Genomic DNA, 25,910 nt, shown 5'->3' on the forward strand with positions numbered 1-25,910 from the left:
ATGGAATGTAGATGGTTGCTAATATGAAATTAAATTTATTGTTACCTCTTTTATTAACCTTGGAAAGTTAATCATATTTTGGTGTAAAATTGACGCATGACTTTTAAATAATTTAAAATGCAAGTTGTTTGTTTATAAATTATTATTATTATTGAGTCGTTATTACGGTGTTCACGTATCGATCAATTACAAATACCAGAATTTAGTTTGAAAAACGAGAATGGATTAGCATTATTTAGAGAAAAGAGAACAATGTTATCAAAAGTGAGGAGTCAAATTGACGCAGACTGTCTTTCTACTATAAAAAGTTTAATTCAGCTGTTTACACTGCATGTGAAACTTTTTAAAATATTCTTTTTTTTAATAATTTCATGCTCTTTGAGTTTAGAAAAAGTTTGATAATAAATATTTTCCAAATTGCTTTATATAGAGTAATGAACCCAAACAACTACCCGATTTTCAGTCAAAATAGATAAAAAAATAAAAACATGTTGGTCATACCGCACGGATATCATCGATAAAACGTCGGTCATCCAGTTTTTAATCACTATAGAATGTAGACGGAAGCATATTCTTCGCATATCATCTTGAATGATGTCTTGTGCTGCTTCAAAAATTCAAACAACCAGTGCTACCCTTGAATCCTGAAACTCTAAATGTTTTGCTAGCTGCCAAGCTCCTGCCGTGTTATTGCTGCTGATAAACGAAGGTCATCCAGCCTAGCTAAGCAAACAAAAATAAACAATGTCCGGTCAAGCCTATAACCTTCGGACAACGGTCAGCATATTAAGTTGTCGTTTCTAAGTTAACTTCATCTTCAGTACGAATCATGATTCAATTAACTGTTTCACGTGATTTTCCCTTCTGCTGAACGTAATTTTCCCTTCTGTTGAATAGGGTACCAGAAGTGAAGTCATGTTTTCATTAGAAAGACATTTGAGTTCGTGTGAAAACGTGGAAGTTTAAAAGTCGGATGATTAGCAGCATTCGATTTATTCGAATAAACTACCTTTCGAATACCTAACTATAAAAACAAACACAACTTTATTGTGATGTAATGATACATATATTTTAACAAGCAAATATTAACAAGCTCAATTTTAAACAGCACAGTGATGAACAACTACTTAATTCAATCAAAATAGATAGCATAAATCGAAGCAACGGCAAACAGGCTAGGTGACGAATCGTAAATGCAGGAAGCATTGTTATCACGTTTCGGATCCCAGAGGCATTCGGACACCACTTTAAGACCCTGCATGTAGCGCTCACCCATCGTAACAGTGACGACAATTTTATATCTGTAAAAAGAAAAAACGAAAATGTATCATACATCGTAACAATTTGTCATCGGATGCAAAAGGTGATTTTCGATTAGCATAACGAGTTGTTCACGCAGTCCCAAACAAAATTTTAAATCATGCAAATTCCTTTGCCAAAGGCATCCTCTTCTTCTCTTGTACCAAACATTGCAAAAACATGGGTGACTTTCCAGGAAGGCGGTACAACCGGCAATGGAATGTTATCCATGGAATCTCACCAGGAGTCGAGACGTTTGCACACTTATCAGAGCGGGGTAAAAATCAAGATTATCCATAGGCAGCATCCCGAAGGATGCAGCATTGCACAAAAACAGGCGCCTTCCACTGTAATGCCAGTAAGCGCGTAACACCCGCACTGACAGCAGGCAGCAATTTGAATTTGAACGTCGGAAGTTTTTGCTGCGTAATACCTTCGGCATAGAAAACGGTGAGCTTGCATTAAGACAATATGTATTCAGATGATTATGCCGCAAACAGGCAATTCCGCTAAAGATGCTGGATAAAGCCTGCACATTTCCCGTATACGTATACTTGGATGTGGCACCGGCATCAAGCCAAAAGGGGTTTGCCTTGTGCTAGAAATGGTTTGCGAGTAAGAGAATACGAATTTTCAGCCGGGAGACATTCGGTAGCATCACGTTAAACCATTTGTTTAGCGTTTCTCGCGAATACGACCGCAGGAAATTTAGTCTAATCATTGCCGTGAGCACGGAAGGTTTTTTAGCGTTCAAAACAACCTTCACCCTTTAGCTTGCCGCAAACGTGGGAAAAAGCGGATGGTGAAAAAATTTAAAAGAGTTTACCATTGAAGTTAGACGGAAATTTCTAAATTTTATCAGTTATTATTTTAGTGCAAACAGGAAAAATATTTTCAAGCACAACAGTAAACAAAAAAGAAGGGTGTTTGATAAAATTTAAACAGAGATTAAGTTGGTGTTAACAGTATAACAGTATAGTATCAGATGAATGTTTAGATCGCATTCAGGGACGAACGATGAATGTTTTGAGTTGCAGGTGAAAACTGATTTGGCGCTTCCTTTATATTTTAGCTTGTATTAAGGGTGATTTTCGACCTGACAGAGTCCGAAAAGTCCAATCCAAAGTTCACCTAGATTTCGGACCGGACCCGGTAGTGCTTACAGGGACCGGAAAAGTCTGGTAGAAAATCATAACTAAGCAAGCTTTGATCAAGTCTGCTGAATACTTTCAAGAAAGACTACATAACCATATTATTTCCAACTGCGAACCATGATGATGATTATTGAATATTCGGCAATTGCATTGAGAATTAATCATCAACTGACTAACTCTCAATAAACGATTTAACGATAAACGATTTAAGAAAATAAAAACCACTAGAACATACCACGTGAAAGCAACTTTTCTGAAAAATCCATATAAAAACCGCGTAAATTTCTAGATTTGCGAAAAAACACGTGAAAAGCGACTTTAGTGTACATAGCGGAGTGGAAAGAGCACTTATACGAACCGATGAGAAACGCATGAATAGTCTGCCTTCAAAGATTCTAAAATAGCATATAACTATTTCAGAACCTTTAAAGAGTCTTTCGAGGTACAAACCATGATTTTCATTTTTATTAAAGCATCCGCTATTATTAAAGTTCATAGGGGCCTCCCCAGCTGGTCTCGAGGTACGATGCTGGCCTAACAAGCCAGTCGTCGTAGGTTCGAGTCTTGTCTCGGGAGAGACTATTGGTGTCAGTAGGATCGTAGCGCTAGCCCCGCAATTGTCCTGTACACTTAACGGTTGGCTGCGAAGTCTGTGTATAGTAAACAGAAGGTCAAGTTCCGAATCGGAATGTAGCACCAAGGCTTTGCTTTGCTTTAGGGGCCATCCACATACAACGTGGACAGATTTTTAACAATTTTTACCCCTCCCCCCCAGGACAACTGCCCATATAAATTCTAAAAATTTTGTATGGACCGTGGACATTACTCCGAACCACCCCCCCCCCCCCCTCCAAAGCTGTCCACGTGGAATGTGGATGGCACCTTATAGAACTTTTAGGTTTATTGTTCGGTTGTTTGTTCTTTTATTTCTTCAACGCCGGAGATATCCAGCGTCGCGTTCCGCCATTTTTTAGGTAAGAAGCAGAGTGATGTGCTTGCGCTTTATCACTTTGCTTCTTGTTGAAAGGTCCATTTTTCGTATAAAAAAGTATTTATCAAACACAATAATTATTTACCACAACAGCAAGACAGACGAGCAAAGTTTGTTTTCTTCGACATAGTTTTACCGCTATGAAATTAGGAAATCTTTTCAAAACAGAAAGAAAAGAAACAATCGACGCTTCCCTGTGAAAAATTTGCCCAGCTGTAAGTTCATCCAACTAAAGAACACAACTCGATGCGCTAGTTGGGTGACAGTCGTGTTCCAACCAAGGAATTTCGACTGTACCGTTCTGCATCTAATTTCGAACACTTAAGCTATGATGTAACTTCTTGCATTCAAAAATCAACGAAAAATGAACTTTCCAATGGATCCTAAAAGTTTGGCATGTTGGTTGCTTCATTTTTGTTGCAATTCGGTGCTATTTATATAGATTTAAACATGCTTGGTATACGAAAATAAAGAGAATTCAAAGATCGGCTTTGATTCAAACTCCGAACACTTCAACGTAATTGCTAAGAGATAGACAGGCAAACCGTCTAAATACCGACTGTTACAGTTTTTCAAAGCCTGCTGATTCCCTGGAAGTAGCTTTACAGTAAAGATCTTAACATCACTGGCTAGATATTCGATGAAACGAAATGGTATAAAGTAATCATATATTATATTAGCTATGATAGTTCGATTTTTATCCTGAAGATTTCTAAGTTTGAGACTGTTCGAAGCTTGAGTCAAAACGGTATACTGTTTCAAAATAGGAGCTCATAAAATACACATCTTTGTCAACGACTTGTTGTTGTTGTTTTACTCGCTCTAGTGCACACGCCACGCCTACTGGAAATTTAGCTCGCAGTAGCCACATATGAAAGCTCCAGCTTGCAGAAATTTAGTCTTCATTGTATAACCGATTACTGCAGTGAGAGGACGGCATTACATAATTTCACGATGACAGTTTTGAAAGGTAAATTTTACGAACTCAAATTTATTTCCGATGGAGCCGAAAAAGGTTTTCGTGCTAATGCTTTTCTGGATTGATTTACACTAATCGAAATGTGTTCATTATTACTAGATTCTCATGCTTTTTCTAATGGAATAGGTCACAATGATCGTAAGAACAAAAAAAATCGAATTGTCGCTTCAAATTCTAACACCTTGTAAACAAACCTTCCGAAAAAGTGAGGTTGGGTCGTTCCTTGCAATGATCTATTGGAAACTGGCTCGATCCACAGCAGGCAGAGCTGCAGTTGATTTTTGATTTTCTGTCACTCGCCAAAACAGATAACAACTAGAGATGCTCAGAGAGAGAGAGAGATAGGCGATGAAAAAACCGCCAATTTGGCAACTAGGTTTCATATATCAGAGCTCCAGATCTCTTCTCAAAGCGCAAAGTTAATTAACTTTTCATTCGACTCGTATAACCGGTGGTGACGATGGAAGTCCTGGGGAATAATAAAGTGCATCAGAAAAACCGTGAAGGTAAATCTTATGTTTATGTTTAATTTTATATACTTTCGCCATAATTGATCATTATTTTGTAGACCATATAAAAGGAGCCACCAGTTAAAAATCACTGTGATAAGGCCATTTTGAAGCATTCTCAATCCATTGTTTAGCATTAGAACATGAAAAACGTGTGAATATGAATATAGCCTTTATTGTACCTGATTGCAATACCTTTCTTGTTTGTTTGGCTCGGATTTAGACATGTTAGTTTGGCTCGAAACATTCTCTTCTCATATCTTTTCCTCTGAGTATTGCTAATAAAAACTACACAAAAAAGTGTATAATTGAGTTCTCGCTTTTCTTTGTATTCATTTCTCAACCATGGCCAGCGCAGCTATCGAAAATGTTTTACTTCCCTTGCCATTTGCTTTGTGACACGCCCATGGCAAGTTTAACTCTCAGTAATCGTGTATAAAAGCTCTAGCTTGCAAAAATTTAGTTTCCATTGTATAACCGATTACTGCAGCGAGAGGACGATTGACTCTTATTGAAAGCTGAAAACTGCCACAGCAGAGGGAGCCATTTGACCAGCGCTGATAGCTGTACATTAGGGTGAGACAAAAAATAAATGTTAGCTCCCATGCACTTTTCGTGTTCCTTATGGGTCCTGTAACAACTGTGTAACTTTTCAGATCGATCGGTGGAACGCCTGATTTGCGCCCGTTTTTTAAAGTTTCCATACGATTTTATATGAGAAAATCCACTTTTTCAAAACTTATCCTCTATAAATTTCCAGTTGGCTCCTAAAAATATACCAATACATGATATTTGTAGGAAATTTTCCTGGAAATAATTCTTCTGAAGGCGCTAGAGATGCGCTACAAAATTTGTAGAAAAAGTTATTCACCTTAAACTGATCGAAGGTCTGACGAACGGCTCAACATTGAATTTTTCCAGCAACACTGCTGCAGCATGCTGCTGTTGCAAACTCAACAACGTGATGAGAAACAGTTTCGCATAGAATTAAGCCTGAAAGCGTGATTTTTTGCTCATAGTATCTTCGGAGAAAATGCTTAGAATATCAATCTCTATATTTTGATAGTATTCGTTGTGTGATTTATACCCCTAAAAGTGAGAAATCAGCTTTCTAAACACCCCAACGTAGTGAAAAACATTTTCGTCTGGGATTAAGCTTGAAGGTATGATATTTTGCTCACGTTATCTTCATTATCGGAGAGCTTGCTTGAAATATTAACTATCAAGTTTTAATGTAGATTGATTACTCCCCCTAAAAGAGGGAAATAAGCTTTCTAAACACCCACGTCGTGTGACAACTTGCCAATTTAATAGATCATACCCAGGTGTTTTTCAGAAAGGAGTTTGGTAAATACATAGCTACAATTTGCGCAGATACATGGCCAGCAGGTCACTACGAACCAATGAGGTATACACAGGTGAGGAAGAAGAAGACATTCGTCTGTTCTAGTAGCGAAAAAAGGTAAACAGAAGCAGGTGTTTGGATTGTGACGTAGAGCTCGGTCAACAAGCAAATGCCATTTGAAACCAGGCATATCCCAACCCACCACACCACTGCGTGTGTGTTTTAAGCGATGCCACGGAGGGTATTTTCATTGCCCTTCACTGCCGCTAATCGCATAATAGTCCTATGTAAAAGTTGCAAATCCTATGTAAATTTTACGAAAATGGGTCCATTTTGGCATGTTTTTTAAGAATAACCATTAGAAAAGTAAGGTTTGATTCCCACAACCTCGATTTTAATGTCTATTCTTGTAGAGCATGCCAAAATGGACCCATTTCCGCAAAAAATTAGAAAACATAGGACTTCTACATAGGACTGTTATGCGAATAGCGGCAGTTCAGTGCTTATACAAAACGGAAACCCACAGTGTTCTAAATAAAACAGCCCTTCAGAAGCTTCGGCTAACACAGGCCCGAGTGTTCCCGACTTCGTGAGCCCTCGGGAGCCCGCTTGCTGACACGTGTTTTTTCAAACGCTTCATTTTTACAAAAGTAAATATGAAAAAAATATTGCAGGTGGTTGTATGCGATGACTACCGTCAAGCTATCCATTATTATATCATTGTCGATCTCGTCGTGGCGACCAATGCTTGTGTGTTCCCCGAAACTGCAAGCCCTCGATTGCTTCATGTGCCGAAGTTAAAAAAGTTAAAAAAAACGAATGGCTCTTCGGTGTTTTGTCTTTAGCTAGCGACGGAGGGTAATACGAATAGCCCTGCGTGGTGTGTTTGTTAGCAGAATTGTCAGTAGTAAAAAATTTGGTTTGAGCCAAAGATGTTTATATTTTCAACAGACAGCGGTTTGCAATCAACACGGCGAGCTAAAGAAAAACTTCGAAAACCTACCCTTTTCCAGTTGTTTCGGATCTTTCAGCGGCCCACCTTGATGCCCGCTCAACCAACATCCCGTCCAAAGATCAATACTCTCTTTTTCTCTTTTTCAACAGACTTCATTTACGGTGGTTCGTAGTGACCTGCTGTCCATGTATCTGCACAAATTGTAGCTATGTATCTACCAAACTCCTTTCTGAAAGATACCAGGGTATGATCTATTAAATTGGCACCAGAATCCAAATTGTCATCCGACGTGGGTGTTTAGAAAGCTTATTTCCCTTTTTTAGGGGGAGTAATCAATCTACATTAAAACTTGATAGTTAATATTTCAAGCAAGCTCCCCGATAATGAAGATAACGTGAGCAAAATATCATACCTTCAAGCTTAATCCCAGACGAAAATGTTTTTCACTACGTTGGGGTGTTTAGAAAGCTGATTTCTCACTTTTAGGGGTATAAATCACACAACGAATACTATCAAAATATAGAGATCGATATTCTAAGCATTTTCTCCGAAGATACTATGAGCAAAAAATCACGCTTTCAAGCTTAATTCTACGCGAAACTGTTTCTCATCACGTTGTTGAGTTTGCAACAGCAGCATGCTGCAGCAGTGTTGCTGGAAAAATTCAATGTTGAGCCGTTCGTCAGACATTCGATCAGTTTAAGGTGAATAACTTTTTCTACAAATTTTGTAGCGCCTTACAGTCTTCGGAACAATTATTCCCAGGAAAATTTCCTACTAATATCATGTATTGGTATATTTTTAAGAGCCAACTGGAAATCTCTAGAGGATAAGTTTTGAAAAAGTGGATTTTTCCATATAAAATCGTATGGAAACTTCAAAAATCGGGCGCAAATCAGGGGTTCCACCGATCGATCTGAAAAGTTACACAGTGGTTACAAGACCCATAAGGAACACGAAAAGTGCATGGGAGCGAAAAAATTGCACCAACGCTTATTTCCCATACATCTGTGTCCCAGTCTACTGTACATACACCGTTGGGAGATATACCAAAGCATTTGCTCTAAATCATAATTGAAGCAGTGGAGTTGGAAGTAAACCTCAGAGGCAACAGGATCGTTGTTGCCAACTTTACGAAAGCAAACAGACGCGCATTGTTTGAGTTCACTTTAACGTTCGATGTTACTATTATTAGCAACACAACTTGTATACGGCGCGTGTTCTTTTGTTCGACTTTCATTTAAAAAAAAATGCCTGCAGTGAACATTACTATGATGAGTAGCAGAAGCATCATTCTTGAGGAGAAGAACGGCTTTAAAGGTAATATTTTTCTTGGTTTTTCCTTACGGTTTCGATCCTTAATTTGAGTTGCGGATTTGAATCTCTCGTTTAATATGGACGGAGAAGGAACCGATTCCTGCGATTCCGGAAGCGGAATCTCGATCCATTCCCTGTCCGATCCAGGCGGGTATAAGGTGCGTCAGACGGAAGAGCAACTCGAGAAGACTATCTATCGAGTAAAGTTATACCCGGAAGGATATCCGGGCCCCTGGGTTGTATACTTCCGGCCCAATGTGAAAGCATTGAATACTATGCAGATTTGTAGGTATCTGGCACGGTTTTCAGCCGTCACCGAGATCACTAGATTTCGCCCAAATAAACTGCGTATTTTAGTGTCAAGCCGCAGGCAAGAAATCGAGGCTTCAGGCTCGAAATTGCTATTTGTGAGCTTTTCACGCTGGAATACTACGTGGACATTTCAGCTCGCGCAGTGGGGATTGACGGTGGGTCTGTGATACGAGTCTGGCCGTCGATGACCTGTTGTAACTAGCTGTTGCGCGAATTCTAGCTTTCAACCGTCAAAGATACTCGTTGCATTCAGTATCGCTCAACAAGGGTGCAAAAAATATACCCAAGCAGGCTCTTTTCACGTGACTTTTGCCCGGTCTCTGTCAAGCTATGTGCTCGTAGACAAATGCATCTGCCCGTGCGCTTATTTGTACCGCGGGTAATGGACTGCCACAGTTGCAAGAAGCTGGATCATACGGCTACCCACTGCGGCACATACTTTCCTAGCAAAATAAAATATCCATCCTGCGCAAAACATTATTCGCGATGCGTTTCCGAGTCGTGGTGAGGACCTTTCACGATGGCAGAATTTTCGTATATTAAGCTTGTACAATAAGCTCCCAAAGCGAAATATTGTACCGCAGCATTTGAGGCAAGTGAAGGTGATCGCCATTAAAAACCGAGAAAACTAGCTTTCGATTATAACTCGTGTAGCACGATTGAAATGTTGCCCTGTCTCCGGAAACTCGTTCCGTGGCTTGGACCCTTGTCTTACCCTTGACTTACTGTTAAATACTTAATTTGGTTTCCGCCGAGCTAAAGGGAAGAATGATTGTCTTCTGTTGCTTTTAACAGAAATTCAGCTGGCGTATGCTGGCAAAGAACAAATCTGAGTTCTTGGGCTTTAAGGGAGCTTTTGATTCCGTTTCTATTGGTATCCCTTCGGAAAAACTTCACCAATTATTTTTTTCCAGTTTTGAACAATTTTTCCAACATTTTTAGCACAATTTGTTGTTTGGTTAGCAACGTTTCGAATTAGTTATATGCGCTTTCCCCAGGGCTCATACATAAGTCCCCTCTTTTTAATTTTTATGTGAATGACATTGAAGAATGTCTTGCGAAAATACGATAAAAATTCGCTCGAAAAGTTTTAAATGGCAGTTTGCCCATGGGCGAACTGTCATTCAAGACATTTCGAGCAGTTTTTAATTCTTCGTTTAAAAATCGAAGGACAACTATAAACATTATTTAAAAGTCACGTTTTACTCAGAAAACGCATCTTTTTCAAATGATATACAGTCAAACCTGTTTTGTGTGACTTTTTTATGCGGTTATTTTATTTGTGCGGTATATGAAAGAGAACCACATCCGACAAGATTTCCAGCCATTTAGTTTTTCCGATCCTTGGAATGAATTTCAACGTGGTACATAAGTGTTGCGCCAAAAATTACTATTTGAGTCAGTTTTACGAAGGAAAAGTCACGTATTGCTAACCTACGAAGGATAGGTATTCTAAATTAGAATCATCAACTTTCGAAATATTTTTAACTAAGAAATTTTTATTTATGCGGTACCTAACCCTCGCACAAAAACAGGTTTGACTGTCTAAAAACTGGTATAGCTTTAGGGCCCAATTGGGCTTTACAGCTAGATATCAAAGGTGCGCAAAAAACTGATAGAATAGTTTTTTTATGAAGCGCGAGCCGACTAAACAATCTCTCCAGTTTTCTCTCAGGTTTTGGTATTTGAATATATTGGCCTTGAGGTTGTCATATTTGGTATCTGATAAAATAATCAAACTAGAGTGAGATTGCATGCATTCGACTCATATAATGAGTTTGGAGGTCTTTGTTGGATTTTTTCGATTATTGAACGATTATTGAATTGGGAGGTTTTTAACAATCCAGTGATTGAAAGTTCTGAAAAGTTTATCGAACCTAATTCTCAAACCCGTTTCATGACATTGTATTTCAATCACATGTCCCAAAATGTTAACCATTCTTCGAATATTCCAAATCGTGTCAACCTATCAAATATTTCTGATTCTATTGTGTTTTTCGATACATTCATGATGCATGATGAAAGAAACTCGTAGAATCCCGGATCATTTACGCGTGCAGCAGATCCCCGAAATTTTTTCCAATAAATATCGAAACATCAACTGCGACGAAATGTTCTACACTGACGGATCACTTCTAATGAGTCCACTGGCTTTGGTATCGGTAATTTGGCCGTCTCCTATACGCTCGATAATCCTGCTTCTGTTCACGTCGCAAAATTGGTTGCAATTTAGTATACCTCAGAGATTATCGAAATACATGCTAACCGGCTTTAAAATAAATTATCATTTTTGTATCAATCATTGCTCTTATGCACGAACTATTTTCTCACTAGAATCTATAACTTGAGTCAAAACTCGTGTCAACTTGATAAACTTAGTTCTTTTGCTCGCATTAAATTTAATGACAAAACAGCTAATAAAAGATCGAAAGCATAACAAAACACTTCAACTTTGTTCCTTGACCCAAACTTACCGGTCGAAATTTAGCTCCTTAACTTTCGCCTTAACGTCCTCGCAAATCTGCTGGCAGAGCGATGAAGCAAAGTACGAATTATATTCAACGCCCTGGAGGGACTTATCCAGCGATTCGCGTAAGATGTCCTCGCATGCCTCTCGATTGAATGGATTCTTCGACTCCAGCTGATAGGTTGGTTGATACTTCAGCAGCGGTGGTGTATCGGAGGAGACCATAGCACAAATTGGCGGGGGTAACGGTACGTTATGGATAACCTTCAGATTGGTTATGGCCAAACTGACCTTACCCAAGTTGCTACTGTTGGCCCGGTAGCGATTGGTGATATTGAACGCCGAACCAAAGAAGCGTCCTGTCTTAGAACTCACATTCGGAGCCGGTTTACGTAGTGGCGGTCCGGTACTTCCTGCTAGCGCAACTGCCGGAACGGTTGTGGCTCCCGCTGTGGCCACAGAGGTTGTGGTTGCTGGTGCTGCGGCTCCCGCCGATGGTTGTACCTTCGTTATAAAACGTTTAATTAAGCCGTGTGTCACGTAAACAGCAAAAGGACAACAAACGAAGCGATACGATGACAGGCGAAATATAGGCCATCCCATGCAAGTAAAAAAAAAAGTTTTAATCAACAGAATTATTAAAAATAACGAAAAGAACAAATTACCTCCATTATTACGGAACGATACGGCACCGTCCTGCCGTTGGCTGTTAGTTTCTATCAAGCACTGCCACTCTTAGTTCCGCCAGCGGAGAACCGTGCACAAGCGAAGAATACCCCCTAATAAATAGTCCTTTGTCATGCTCGTATTCTTTGCACCGCGTGCAAGGCAGGGAAAATTGGACGGGAAGCAAACTTTTACCAACATACTTTTTTCTCTTCGCCAATCGCACCAAGTCAATGTCTTTCCCTTCGTGGCTAAAAAGCACGAGTCCTGCCACCGCTACTGTAGCGGCACAGAACAGAGCCAGAGCGGACAGAAGACAGTCACGTTTCCATTTGATCGCGGAAAACATGGCACAAGGCGCGGCGGTGCACACCGCCAGTGTTCGCGTGGAATTCGATCGCATCAAACGAATGCTTGATTGTACAATAATAGTGAATTGAAGGACGCATTGTTATTGCTGAGCCCCGAGGAAGGGTTCGCTGGGACCGCATTCCGCTATATACAGTAGCCGATGAGAGTGGCAAAACGAGCACGAGTTTAATTTCGGTGTCACGCTTCATAGTAATGAAGTTCCTGTCCTCGCCCCGCCAAGAAGCAATTCAATCAGTCAGCTGGCAGCTGCAATGACTGCCGGTCACAAACGACCATGCTTACGCTTTAAAAATCACATCACATTACAGCAGTAGTTCATGACGAAATGCTAAACCACAAACACTAGAAGGTACATATAAATAACAACAAATCATCGAAAACTTTTGGGCGGCTCTTGAGATAATCTATTGTATGGGTACGACCAGCTCTCGATAGTTGAGAATTAGAATCCCAGTTTGGTCGATAATACCAGCTGAAAGAGTAAAGGGGAAAATATTGTCTGACGCGACATGTCGTAAAACATTCAGCAATCGCATACAAATCATTGGAACTGCCGAGGATTCATTCGTATGAAGATTGAAGATACCGACGGAAGCATATGGTTGCCCTCTTTTGCTAATCTCATTTCATAGCTAAACGTTTTAAACTCTCGCCGATACTGGAGGCAATTTCCTTACATGCCTAATGTGGCTCAAAATTAAACCACTTCAACCGATTACAATCAATTGGGGGACCATTGAATGTATCGGCCTTGTTCGATTTTACTAGCAGAGCAACGTCGGCACAATAAAACTATTCCAGATGGTGTCCCTCGAATTTCCATTCGTAATACGTGATCCGAAGAAGGTTCGTCCCATATGCGAAAAAATGGATATCGGTAAACGGAACGAGATAATGAAGGAATAAATGTATCCCAATTTGGTTTTTGCTCACAAGTGAAAAATGTTTGATTGGTTCCGTTGAATTTTGATGCATTGATTGTTTATTTTATTTTTCCGAAAAGAAAATCAAATTTATCAGTTTTGTTTACAGAACAGAATCTAGCATGTTCAGCGCAAATTGTGTTTAATAAAGTTGCCGTGAAGCGAGTTTTATGAGCTCAGGTTCCATGTTGTTGTGAATACGAATTCAACTTTAGGGTACTCTCGACTTTTTTGAAAAAAGATAGTAAATTTAAAAATTGAAGTAATTGAATAACACCACATATGTTTGAATCTGCGGAATTTTTAAACAAATAACAGAAAAATTGTGTGCAAAGTCACGACTGCAAGGTTGGCATAGAACTAACAGAAAAAGTCAGTATGCAGTTGTGTGATTTCTCTCTCTGCCGTGTCTAGAACAAGAATGAAGTAGAGTTTTATGTTTACCGTCTTTTAACCAAGTTGCACTAAAATCTTTTATTTTTAAGGGGTGACTACACAGAGGTTATAGTTAGGGACGAGCGAAAAGAGTGCAATTTCGGGTAACTAGGTAAAATATTCTGTCGATTGTGTTAAGGAAAGCAAGCATTAAGCTCAGCTCTGATTGGTCGCAATCTGCGTTTTAACAAGGCTTGATGATTATTATACGCAAAATTTCTCGTTATTACTTTAAAAGCAATAACGCAAAATGACCATTTAGGTAACAAATCTGTTACTTAAAAAGCAATGAAGTTCTTTTCCAGTCAAGTAACAACACATACTATCATATATTTTGCACATGTTCCGGCGGTACGACTATCTAAAAATAATCATTTCAACCACATGAAAAGTTTTCACTGTCGAAAAATGCTCTCTTTCCATCTCCAGTCATATGTTGCACATTTTACTAGTTTCTTCTATATCCAATTCATACGGTGTGCGTGTATTAGTTTGTTCGTTGTACGCATACAGAGTAGAGAAAAGATATAACAAGAGCTGCCAAGCAGCATTTTCCCCCGTCATGCAGTACGCAAACGTTGATGATTTCAAAAACTTCACAGGCGTCTTGAAATCGCGATCTGTAAGCTGCGTTAGAGAAAAACTGCTTCCTTGCAAGCTATCTAGAACACACACTCATCGCTTCATGTAAACTCATTTGGACTTGTAGAAGATACAAAGCTCATACCCATCTAGTACAACATTCGCATCTCCGGCAATTCTGGTCACACAGTATTACCTTTTTTATTTCAAATAAACACCGGGGAACAAAACAGTGGTGTTTCTAAGTAGACATTTGAGGCTGACCGGTGAGATTCTACTTATGTGTGAATAAGTGGGACAAAAATGTACCAGATCGTTGCATCAATACGAATGCAGTGAGTGATAACACATGTATTGCGGTTCTTGGTTGTTATGTTCTCCTGCAGAAACACATAGGTACAAGCGCGTAGTCGTCTATATTTTGTTACTTTTTGGTTATTATGTTTTGTGTCTAATGAGCAGTCATGAAACATAAAAATAATAAAACCTCGCTCAAAAGTAACAAAATCTTCCCCGTTTGTGTTGGGTGTTGTAGTACAACAGTTCGCATATTCAAATTACTATTTTCTGCATGTAAGGGATGCGTAAGTAATTCTTCAATCGATTGCTGCAAGAACGAAAGAAATACGTTGGAAACTAACTGACTTGTAGACAATAAAAAAAGGACAAATTTCGTCCTTTTTCCGTATCTAAATTTTCATTCTACACACCTGTAGTGAAACTTTCTTAGAGACGTACTTTTGCGTTGAAAGTTTTGACTGATTTGTGGCATATTTCATATTCTGAATTCAGTTCAGTTCAGAACGAGATTCCACTGGTGATTTCTCTGCTAGTTATTACACAGGGGTGATGCAACGAATCATAAATAATTCAGCAAACCCTTAGAAAACATATAAAATAAAACTCCAACGCATTCACAATTTACAACTTTCTCAATGTTTTTGTTTATATTCCGGTAGCGAGCGAGGGGCAAGGCAGCTTTTATCTGAGTTACTCTTATGCTTGGGCGTAACTTTAATTTTACTCAATATTACTCCACAATTCTCGGATGATTCACATCTTTGATTACCTTGAGAGCAAGAAATCTAATCATATAAAAATGCAGCTCTGTCTGTCTGTCTGTCTGATTCATATAGGCTTGGAAACTACCGAACCGATCGCCATGAAATTTTGTATATAGGGGTTTTAGGGGCCAGGAAAGGTGACTAAGATAGTTCGAGACCCCTCCCTCTTCTGCAAGGGAGGGGTTCCATACAAATGAAACACAAATTTCTGCACATCTCGAAAACTAACCAAGCAAGTGGAACCAAATTTGGCATGTGGATGTTTTTAGGAGGAGCAAATATGTCCATGTTGATTCGACACCCTTCCCTCTTCTGGAAAAGAGGGGTCCCATACCAATGATACACAAACTACGCACAGCTCGAGAACCAATCAAGCGAATATAACCAAACTTGGCAGGTGAATGTTTTTAGGTGTAACAAACATGTCCATAATGTTTCGACACCCTTCCTTTTTCTGGCATGTCTCCAAATACCATTTCGAAATCCAAAATGGCGACTTCCCGTTTCTGAAAAATAGCGTCAAATGACCAAATACCACCAAACATGGGTATTTCCGGAATTGTTATTATGCACTGAAGCTATAAATCGAGCTCAGACAACATTTCGAATTGTAAGATGGCGACTTCCGGTGTCTGGAAAACAGCCGAAAATGGCCAAATACCACCCAATATGGGTATTTCCGGGATTGTTAGTGTTTCTTCAACCAGATTGACGCTCAGAGGCCAAAAATTGTCTCCTAATGCCATTTTGAAATCCAAGATGGCAACTTCAGGTTTCTGAAAAACAGCGGCAAATGACCAAATACCACCCAATATGGGTATTTCCGGGATTGTTATGATGCACTGAAGCCACAAATCGACCTCAGACAACATTTTGAATTGTAAGATAGCGACTTCCGGTGTCTGTAAAACAGCCGAACATGATCAAATACCACCCAATATGAGTGTTTCTTTAACCAGATTGACGCTCAGAGGCCAGAAATTGTTTACAAATGCCATTTTGAAATCCAAGATGGCGACTTCCGGTTTCTGAAAAACAGCGGCAAACGACCAAATACCACCAAATATGGGTATTTCCGGAATTGTTATGACGTATGAAGCCGCAAATCGACATCAGACAATATTTCGAATCGTATGATGGCGACTTCCGGTGTCTGGAAAACAGCCGAAAATGATCAAATACCACTCAATATGAGCGTTTCTTTAACCAGATTGACGCACGGAGGCCGAAAATTGTTCCCAAATGCCATTTTTAAATCCAAGATGGCGACTTCGGATTTCCGAAAAACAGCGGCAAATGACCAAATACCACTCAATATGGGTATTTCCGGAATTGTTATGATGCACTGAAGCCACAAATCGACCTCAGACACTATTTTGAATTGCAAGAAGGCGACTTCTGGTGTCCGGAAAACAGCCTTAAGTGACCAAATAACATCCAATACGAGTATCTCTGGAACGAGAATGAAGCAGAAAATTGACCTCAGACACCATTATGAATTGCAAGATGGCAACTTCCGGTTTCTAAAAAACAGCCAAAAATGGCCGATTTCCATACAATATTAGTATCTTCGGAACCAGAATGATACACAGGAGCTAGATTCGACCACAGACACCATTTTGAATTCGAAGATGGTAACATCCGGTTTCTGGAAAACAGCCTAAAATGACCAAATAACACCCAATATGGGTGTTTCTTAAACCAGAATGACGCCCAGGGGCCAGATATTGTCTCCAAATGCCATTTTTAAATCCAAGATGGCGACTTGCGGTTCCTGAAAAATAGCCCAAAGGACCAAATAACACCCAATATGAGTATCACCGGATCCAGAATGATGCAAGGAGCTATAAATTGACCTTAAACAACAGTTTGAAATGAAAAATGGCAACTTCTGGGAAACAGCCGAAAATAACCGAATACTACTACATATGGATATGGTTGTAATCGAAACGGTGTAGAGAAGCATTGACCCTGGACACCATTTTGAATTAGAAGATGACCACTTTCAGTTTCTGGAAAGCAACGAAAATAACTGAAATGCACCCAATATATATCCGGAATAGAGGTCATGTACAAAAGCCAAAAGTCGAGGATGTTGTCATTCCGATAAAACCAATCATTTTTAAACGATATAATCCAATCGCAAGGAATCAATGAATTTGAAATGTTTAAAATTATTAAATTAAACACTAAAATAGGCGGGACAAAGTTTGCCGGGTCAGCTAGTATATATATACATATATATGAACGGTGGGACCGAGCAACATTCATGTGTATATTTGTGGTGGGAAAAAATAACAGGAGGGTTGTGCGCAAAGCCACGACCGCAAGGTTGAAGTAGAATACTTTTACAAGAAAGATATCCCGGCTGCTTGCGTGTCAGCCATTTTTTCTAGTAAATAAACGTTGACTAATCAGATCAATCGAATTTTGCGCTTCAACAAGGATTGACCATTTTCAAAAATATAGTAAGGTGCTTGTCATGGTTGGGGCTTGACAATTTTTAAATTTTGAGATGAAATTTTTTCGGATGTCTTGCTCATAACTGAAGGAAAAGATAATTCAGTACGTTTTGAGACACGGAGATGAAGTAAAATTTATAACTTTTACAAATTTAAAAATGTGAATTAACTCATTAGAAAATATTAACTCTTCAATCAAGTTTTTATTTCATCCTGAAACGGACAATTTGTTGTTCATTTTAGTATCGGATAAGATGCCGACCACATCTTTGCGTTATCACTGACAGGGCGAATAAAGTATTCCTTGTGATAAAAAAAAAGTGAAAAGCTGATTCAACACTCAAAACTAGACGGCTCACGTGTTGTCAAAACGAGTCAACTTTTCATTGAATGTATTTACTAGTGCCCACTATCGCACAGAGACTGCATTTCACTGAAGTGCCTCACTGCATCAGCCGCTATCGACGCTGAGATCCGCTGCAACTAGTTCGTTATCCATAGCCATGCCACAGTTGTGGCCGCTATACGCTGCCATTGGTATCCACTGTCCCTGCATTAGTTGGCCCCTATGAAGCCGAACTTCCTGAGAGAAGTATTCTACTTCAAAAGTTTAGAGATGGATATTCAGAGACACGAGAGTTACTCAGATTTGCTCTTTATTTTTCAGGTTTTCTCAGAAAAACTCAAACCTCAAATTTACTCACTGTCTTGCTCCTCGGTAGCGAGCGACTTCCAAATTGTCAATGACGAAAGGTCGTAAACAAGCAAAGTAACAGATATAGTTGTCAAACTTTCGAAAGGTGATTTTCAAGGAACGGCGATTTTGAGTCGTCATGATCAGTACTGAAATCTTCCTACTATATCTTTACATTATAAAACAGATTTAACAAACTTACACTAATATCAATAAAAGTTCCCAATCGAGAGAGACTATTTTAATCATCCCAAACGTATTTTAAGCAGTTTGCTTCTGTGCATCTGTTCGTAAGACAGTTAGTTAATCAACGACGTCGGTCCCGTCATTGAAACTGTCGATATTGATACAAATTCAAGAATTTGTGGCCCCTCTGATTATTTCGTACCTTACCCTGCGTATTTCTCCGAATTGTTTCTCTTCATAGTAATTTCGCGTACTGGCTGGAGACAGGAAAATCACGGTTTCTCAACCGAATGAGGCAAATTTTTCATGTCTATAATCACACTTTTCGGTTCACTCATCTTCCGCGTTTCTAACTAGGGTAAAGAACCTATTTTAACAATGCAACAAACTGTTGTAGTAGACACGTCGTGAATTCCATCACAATTCAGTTTTTATTCAGTTGTTGTTATGCAGGATTCAAACACAAATCCAACTCAAATTTACTGCACTGCTAACACACTTTTTTCCGTCTTAATTGTTCGGTAATTTTTATTACGGTCGCGTTCAGTAAACTTGAAATTTTCCTGTTCATTCTGTAATTTTCTGAAAAATTACTGATGTCGGTTAATTTTTTTGCCGAAATACTGTTCAAGAAAATTCACTTGAAGAGTTCAGCAAACAACATTGCTGACTTTTTCAGTAAACTAAAATATTTTTTGCACTTTTTTATAGTTCAGTAAATATTTAACGATCTATCAGCACTTATCCAGATGTTGCTGAAAAACCTCCAATTGTTTTACTGAACTTTTGTTTTTTCTTACTTTACTTTCCGGTAATTTTTCTGCATCTGTCAAAACAGTATCGCCCATCAGAAGTCCGCCATTTTGAGATTTTCAGAAAAGTTTCGTGGCTGTGTTATTTAAATGTTCTACGAGCCATTTGGACAAAAAAAATCATAAAACGGCATCGCGCTTTCAAATTTATCACCACAGTAGATTAATGTACTCGAAGCCTTTAATAAAAAGTCTCTATAACCGGGAAAAAGCTTAAGTTGCATTTTGCGGAACGCTTGTAACTTTGTGAGCTTTGTGAATGCTGACTCATGCAGTAACTTTTGATGAACGCTTTGTAATTTCTTGCTGAGCTGTCTTCTTTATTTGACGTTTCAGCGACAATAAATAAATACCGAACACTCGTCAAGCAAATGAATTGCCGAACAGATATACGACTAGGGCTTCTTTCCTCAAGCCAAACAATAATCACGTTGGCAAAATGAATGGGGTTATTTTAAGTTGGTCTGACAAGGTTAAGTACTTGGGACTAATTTACGATAAAAAACTTATTTTCAAAGAGCACATTGAGAGTATACAAGCCAAGTGCATCAAATATACGAGATGTTTATATCCTCTCATTAACAGGAAATCTAAACTTTGTTTAAAGAACAAACTTTTGATTTTCAAACAATTTTCTAGACCAGCAATGCTTTATGCTGTACCGATCTGGTCAAGTTGCTCTTCAACAAGGACGAAAACGCTTCAAAGGATTCAGAATAAAATTCTGAAAATGATTTTGAAGCGTCCTCCTTGGTTTAGTACCCTCGAATTACATAGACTTACTGGTGTTGAAACATTAGAAGCTATGTCAAATAAAATTATTAACAATTTTCGACAAAAATCGTTGCAATCCTCAATTGCTACGATTAGCTCTCTTTATAGCCAATAAGTTAGCAATTAAGTTAGTTGTAAGTTTGCTTCTCTTTCTTGACAAGTAGGTGTAAATCCCTACGAATGATAAGTCACAATTGCGAAAGCAAACAAATCCTAACAATTAAAATTACAAATTTCTAACAGTGTTGAGAAGTCACCATTTGTGATTGGACACACATACTCATTATTTACTAATATTGATCATAAATACTTAAGCTACTAACAAATCCCCCCCTTAAAAAAACTGCCGAACAGATTACTGATGGCTCAATTGTTGGAAACTCAGTAAAAAGTTTGCTGAGTTCGGTAAAAGAAACTAAGTGTGAATAGGGTTTATGTGCAACCAAGAATAGATGTGCAAGCAAGTTTTAAAACTCACTTGAACGCGAGTGCGAAGTCACATTGCCTCCTCTGCTTTATCTGCTATAATTTTGTTATAAAAATAAAATTAGTTTGAAAATGCATCATTTTGGTTGCACCCACAACTGTCAATTTCCGTGTATTTATCAGTATGCGGCAGAAAAAATGGGAAAATGTTCAAGCGTTAGTATTGGGTTAGTTTGTGTATCTAATGACCTGTTTTGTGGCTCAGTGTATTTGTTTACATTTACTTCTAAGTACTGCAACAGAAAACCGAAATCGGTTTATTGCAAATAAGTAAAAATGTACACCAAAAAAGTGATTACGAGTTTACTATTCGCCCAAAAAATGCCGCAAAAGATTGCCGATACCGTTGGATGTCATTTGGTCACAGTTTATCGCATCAAAAAGTCTCTACAAGATGGCCCTAAGCAGCGAAAGCCGGGAGGTGGACGTCTTCAGTTTGCACCTAGGCACTAATCGAGTTCTAATCGGTCCATGCAGAGATTGCTTGCAATCCGGTAAGTTCTTTAACCCTCTAGTGCCCAAGCCCGTCTCTAGACGGACCTCAGTAAAATCACTACAAATCTTTATGAACATTTTTTAAGTATTTATTAAAGATTTATAGTGATTTTACTGAATCCCGTCTAAAGGTGGGCTTGGGCACTTGAGGGTTAAGGAAACTTGCCAAGGATGTCATCGTTTCTGAGAAATTCATGCGAAAAGTCATCAAAGAAGACTTGTAAGCATCTTCCAGAACTAGACAGAAACGCCACTTGATCTCGGAGCGAATAATAGAACTACTAAAAGAACTCGTTCGAAGAAACTAGGAAAAAGGAAAGCTTAAGTTCCAAACCAAACATCCGGCTGGTGTAATGATGTATAGCGTCCAACGGTTTGGAAATGCCTCCTGTTTTTATTAATAATGGTGTCAAAATTAATACCGAAGTGCATATCGGTATTTTGAAGCGGCGAATGCTTCCTTGGGTGAATGCCAACTTCTCTGAGGATCAATGCGTTGTGCTACAACATGATGGAGGCCATGTCATACGTTTAATCAAACCCAACACTGACTATTGGAAAATTTGAAGTTTTGAAATATATGCCGATTTATATTGAATATATTTCTGTTATTCAATATTACAAAGTATTTATCGTTGCATTTTCGGGTACCCCTCTATTTATATCATAGCTCATTGACGTTATATTATCGTTGGAGAGTTGTCAATTGACAGATAAACGATAAATATCAAAATATATCTACCGATATCGAGTAATATTATCGAAATATTTTTCATAAAAATAAAGGTGTCTAGCCCCTTGGTTAAGATTCATAACAACTCCCTCTTTCGTGGTAAGAATAACAAAAACAATATATTTCATTGTTTTGAACAATGATACAATAATTTTATATGTTCCGGGCAGGTACACCAAATGTGCAGATTTGTCTGCAAAACGCAGATTTTTGGAGTCCGAGTGCAGATATTCATTGATTTGAAGATTTTTGCAGTTTTTTCACGGTTTCTGCAGATTTCTCCTTATATTTGCGCAGATTTTCTGGAAATGTGTGCAGATTTTTACAGCCTTTTGCCTACGCGAGCGAAATTTTTTCGGATTACGGAGAGATTTTTTTTTAAGATTTCGAGCACATTTTTCCGTTTCTTCGAGCAGTTGCAGATATTTTTCAAAAACATCTGGCATCTCTGGTTCCGGGTATGCTTATATCAGTGCATAATCGTCGATAAAAGAGTTACGCCCAAACAGAGTGTTAGTATCGAGAAACGTAATAAGCCAGTCTATTTGGATGTCAATCTTTATATTGTTTATGTCTGATTATGTGTGATAATTTGACATCTACACCCTCAGTTGCATTCGTGATCAAAAAGAGGAACTTTATCAGGTGTTATTAGAACAAATTAGTAAAATCAAACTATTTTGCAATTCCATTCCTGCATTCCTGCTACTAGACCGCAAAGTTTACAATGGATCCAGCTCTGCTCAGAGAACGCGAGGCCTTCAAGCGACGGGCCATGGCTACGCCATCGTATGTATTGATAATTACTCATTATTGAAAGTATTTTATAAACTTAACCATTTTTCTTATATTACCAGCGTCGAAAAGAAGGCCCGAACGGAACCTAGTTATGCCTCCTCGAAAGATATTAAAAAACCACGACCATCGATTGCACCCCCAAAAATCGATGCCAACAAGTGAGACTAGAAAGCAATTTTATTGAACAATCTAATGTCTGTTCTGATTTACAGCTACAAAACTATGTCCGGAAGCTCACAGTATCGCTTCGGTGTGCTGGCAAAGATAGTAAAACACATGCGATCACGGCACCAAGAGGGTGAGGATCACCCACTGACTTTGGAAGACATCCTGGACGAAACTAACCAGCTGGACATTGGATCAAGTGTCAAAAGTTGGCTTCAAAGTGAAGCTTTGCGTAACAATCCGAAAATTGAAGTCACCCCCGAAGGACGGTACGTGTTTAAAGCGGTCTATCGTATCAAAGATGGAAAAAGCCTAATGCGATTGCTCAAGCAGCATGATTTGAAAGGACTAGGGGGAGTTTTGCTTGATGACGTTCAAGAATCGCTCCCGCACTGCGAAAAAGTGCTTAAAAACCGTGCGTCGGAAATCATCTTTATCACCCGGCCAAACGACAAAAAGAAAGTTTTATTCTACAACGATCGGACAGCCAATTTCCACATAGACGAAGACTTCCAGAAGCTATGGCGAGCGGTAACGGTGGATGCGATGGATGACGCCAAAATCGACGAGTACCTGGAGAAGCAGGGCATCCGATCGATGCAGGACCACGGTCCGAAGAAACCGATCATCCCGAAACGAAAGAAGACGCAAGCCAAAAAGAGGCAGTTCAAGAAACCCCGTGACAACGAACATTTGGCGGATGTGCTGGAAACCTACGAGGATAACACTCTAACGCAATCCAACGCTGTACAGGAGATCAAGCAAGGAAACTAATGTGGCAAGGTGATATATTGGCTGTGCGTTTTGATTTCAACTAAAAAAAGGTAAAGTTTATGGTTTTGTAATAAAATATGAAAACTAAAATTCGAAATGAATGAATTATCATGACAAAGAATACACCACACTAACTTTGTTGTGTTTCAATCTTTATTGTATAGGGTAATAATTTATACAGAGCTTAAAATCAGATTTTTATGATTAGCAATACCATTCTGTTTTCTTGCACAAGGTGAATCAAATCAGACTGTTATCACGAAAAAGATGCTGAAGCATTTATGCCGGTATGACCAGTTTTTTTTCTATATTTGTTCATCAATGTTGGCTCTTCTTCAATGCTTTTCAAAGTTGTACAAACTTTTTATTTCAATCTGACTTGATTTATTCAAGCTGAATCGAATGTGGTGCAATTTGCGTCACGTCATCACCACTATTTCAATGCTTCGTTCTTAATGATAGTTCTGCCTGGCTTATACAAAGGAATAATTTGCTGCTTGATGGAAAATGTGTTAGAACAGAAGAAGTGCCATCCAATCACTATTTAACTGAATATAGCAAATGAATCAAACATAAAAATGCTCTCTATTAAACATGGCGCTACAGGATGAATGTGAATGTACTTACAATACTCCAGCAGCGTACGGATCATCACTATGACGGCCAAACTTGTAGATCAATGAAGAGAAAAATATGAAGATATTATGTACCAACAGAGCATAGCCAGGGCCCTTCTCCATCTTGTCATTGTTAACAGCAAACTCGGCTATCATAATCCAGATGGCAGCAATAATCGAAGCAAAGCCAAGCACGAATCCGATAAATAGAAACACCTTGATACCGCTTTCACCCAAAACGCCTCCAGTGTAAGCCGCACCTCCATGGAGCTAAAAGTTAATTTTAAGGGAATAATTGACTAACTTATTTGTGTCGTAATGTGCGACTGACCCCACCTTAACAGTACACAAAGTATGTTCTACCTCCCTCCACCCACACCCTAGCAAAGACTGCTATTTCAAAAATGACTCACCATCTCGTTAGAAATCGAATTAACTATAAAGAAACTGATAGTGGCCAAAATACCGCAGATGTAGTACGAAAAATCCCACGATTTGGGATGCACTGCTGCCGTATCGATCGCAATCCACCAGCCGCTAAAGAACTGCAAACGATGTCGATAATTCAATTATTGCCATTAGTGCAAACATACCCAGCGAAAAGCACGAATTATTTACCAGGAAAGACGCCACTACTGTCGCAACAATGTTTCGTCTGGGAACATTTTCGATCCAGTACGATTGTCTGATTCTGTCCATAATCGACATTTTGAATAGGATTTACTGTTGGCGAGTATCACTCACGAATGGTCACTATTTGCAGACTGTTGTTACGTTTGTTCGCTTGCGCATTGACGCGACAATAGCAAAGTGAATGCACCAGCACTGATTACAAACCACTTTTTACTAAATATTTGTCTGATTACTCTATATCTTTTACTTTCTTTAATTCCATTCGCAGTTGTTCAGTTCAACAAAACCCAAAAATAGTGACAGTAAAGAATCAACAAAGAAAATTGATAATTCATGACGTTTGGATGTTTCAAACGCTGTCAGGAAAATTCTGAAGGGCAAATTTGTTTTCTGTCAACAGGGATGCCTAATTGTGGATTGTCGATATTTGTCGAATGAAGTTTCCGTCACGTAAGCTTGCATCCGTTCATCATAAAACAATTTTTGCTGCAGTCACAATTGATTTCACTTAATCTAAGGACAAAATATGTGCAATAACTTTCTGAAATAGTATCTATTTAATTTTTTTTAATGACTGTACACAGTGATTCCGTTTTGCTTTTTGCTCACTGACCCGTTTTCATACCGGTTATTGCGGGGTCGTTGCTGTGGTCTTGATTTGAAGTTTCATCGAGCGAAAATTAAAGGCCTAGAGTTAACTCTACACACTTAGATTTTATCACCGAGTACGGTAAAATAAATTACCGAGATTTCAACAGCTGAAATCTCGTTAGAAAACTCGGTAATACATCAAAACACCGAGATTCTGTAAAAGCAAAAATCACAAACCTGTCAACTTTAACGAAATTCTCGGTAATGTTCAATTGTCAAAGTATTACGAGAACTTCGGTAAAATTTACGGAGGTACGTAT

General features: G+C 38.8%; 3 protein-coding genes across 5 annotated transcripts; 1 reads left to right on the plus strand and 2 right to left on the minus strand.

The window, feature by feature from the left end:
- Nucleotides 1–1,043: 1,043 nt before the first annotated feature.
- On the minus strand, nucleotides 1,044–12,318 carry LOC129724325 (dynein light chain Tctex-type 5-like). Of its 2 annotated transcripts, XM_055679086.1 has the most exons (4): nucleotides 12,198–12,318; nucleotides 11,994–12,107; nucleotides 11,336–11,832; nucleotides 1,044–1,301 (listed from the first exon to the last, which is right to left on the minus strand). In XM_055679086.1, the coding sequence occupies exons 2-4, from the start codon at nucleotides 11,997–11,999 to the stop codon at nucleotides 1,133–1,135; spliced, it is 672 nt and encodes a 223-aa protein (XP_055535061.1). In that variant the 5' UTR covers nucleotides 12,000–12,107; nucleotides 12,198–12,318; the 3' UTR covers nucleotides 1,044–1,132. The 2 variants fall into 2 exon arrangements, with proteins under 2 accessions (XP_055535061.1, XP_055535060.1); XM_055679085.1 differs by having other exon boundaries at nucleotides 11,994–12,305.
- Nucleotides 12,319–22,573: 10,255 nt separating this feature from the next.
- LOC129724090 (general transcription factor IIE subunit 2) lies at nucleotides 22,574–23,839 on the plus strand. Of its 2 annotated transcripts, XM_055678712.1 has the most exons (4): nucleotides 22,585–22,657; nucleotides 22,725–22,801; nucleotides 22,870–22,968; nucleotides 23,023–23,839. In XM_055678712.1, the coding sequence occupies exons 2-4, from the start codon at nucleotides 22,740–22,742 to the stop codon at nucleotides 23,747–23,749; spliced, it is 888 nt and encodes a 295-aa protein (XP_055534687.1). In that variant the 5' UTR covers nucleotides 22,585–22,657; nucleotides 22,725–22,739; the 3' UTR covers nucleotides 23,750–23,839. The 2 variants fall into 2 exon arrangements, with proteins under 2 accessions (XP_055534686.1, XP_055534687.1); XM_055678711.1 differs by having other exon boundaries at nucleotides 22,574–22,801.
- A 45-nt stretch (nucleotides 23,840–23,884) lies between these two features.
- LOC129724091 (transmembrane protein 50A) lies at nucleotides 23,885–25,315 on the minus strand. Its single transcript, XM_055678713.1, has 4 exons — nucleotides 24,985–25,315; nucleotides 24,780–24,911; nucleotides 24,377–24,636; nucleotides 23,885–24,297 (listed from the first exon to the last, which is right to left on the minus strand). Exons 1-4 carry the CDS (start codon nucleotides 25,072–25,074, stop codon nucleotides 24,294–24,296), a joined length of 486 nt encoding a protein of 161 aa, XP_055534688.1. The 5' UTR covers nucleotides 25,075–25,315; the 3' UTR covers nucleotides 23,885–24,293.
- Nucleotides 25,316–25,910: the final 595 nt, after the last annotated feature.

Source organism: Wyeomyia smithii, chromosome 2 (genome assembly GCF_029784165.1).
Source record: "Wyeomyia smithii strain HCP4-BCI-WySm-NY-G18 chromosome 2, ASM2978416v1, whole genome shotgun sequence".
Taxonomy (NCBI): Eukaryota; Metazoa; Arthropoda; class Insecta; order Diptera; family Culicidae; genus Wyeomyia; species Wyeomyia smithii.

What these genes read in the sequence shown, in the direction of transcription:
- LOC129724325 (XM_055679086.1), bottom strand. An exon ending in AAGGAGCTAAATTTCGACCG is followed by an intron (nt 1,302 to 11,335) that starts GTAAGTTTGGGT and finishes TTCTTTTTACAG; the next exon opens with ATATAAAATTGTCGTCACTG.
- LOC129724090 (XM_055678711.1), top strand. Translation starts at nt 22,740, where the DNA reads ATGGATCCAGCTCTGCTCAGAGAACGCGAGGCCTTCAAGCGACGGGCC. An exon ending in CGGGCCATGGCTACGCCATC is followed by an intron (nt 22,802 to 22,869) that starts GTATGTATTGAT and finishes TTATATTACCAG; the next exon opens with CGTCGAAAAGAAGGCCCGAA. An exon ending in CCAAAAATCGATGCCAACAA is followed by an intron (nt 22,969 to 23,022) that starts GTGAGACTAGAA and finishes TCTGATTTACAG; the next exon opens with CTACAAAACTATGTCCGGAA.
- LOC129724091 (XM_055678713.1), bottom strand. Translation starts at nt 25,074, where the DNA reads ATGTCGATTATGGACAGAATCAGACAATCGTACTGGATCGAAAATGTT. An exon ending in CAGTAGTGGCGTCTTTCCTG is followed by an intron (nt 24,912 to 24,984) that starts GTAAATAATTCG and finishes CATCGTTTGCAG; the next exon opens with TTCTTTAGCGGCTGGTGGAT. An exon ending in ATTCGATTTCTAACGAGATG is followed by an intron (nt 24,637 to 24,779) that starts GTGAGTCATTTT and finishes ATTAACTTTTAG; the next exon opens with CTCCATGGAGGTGCGGCTTA.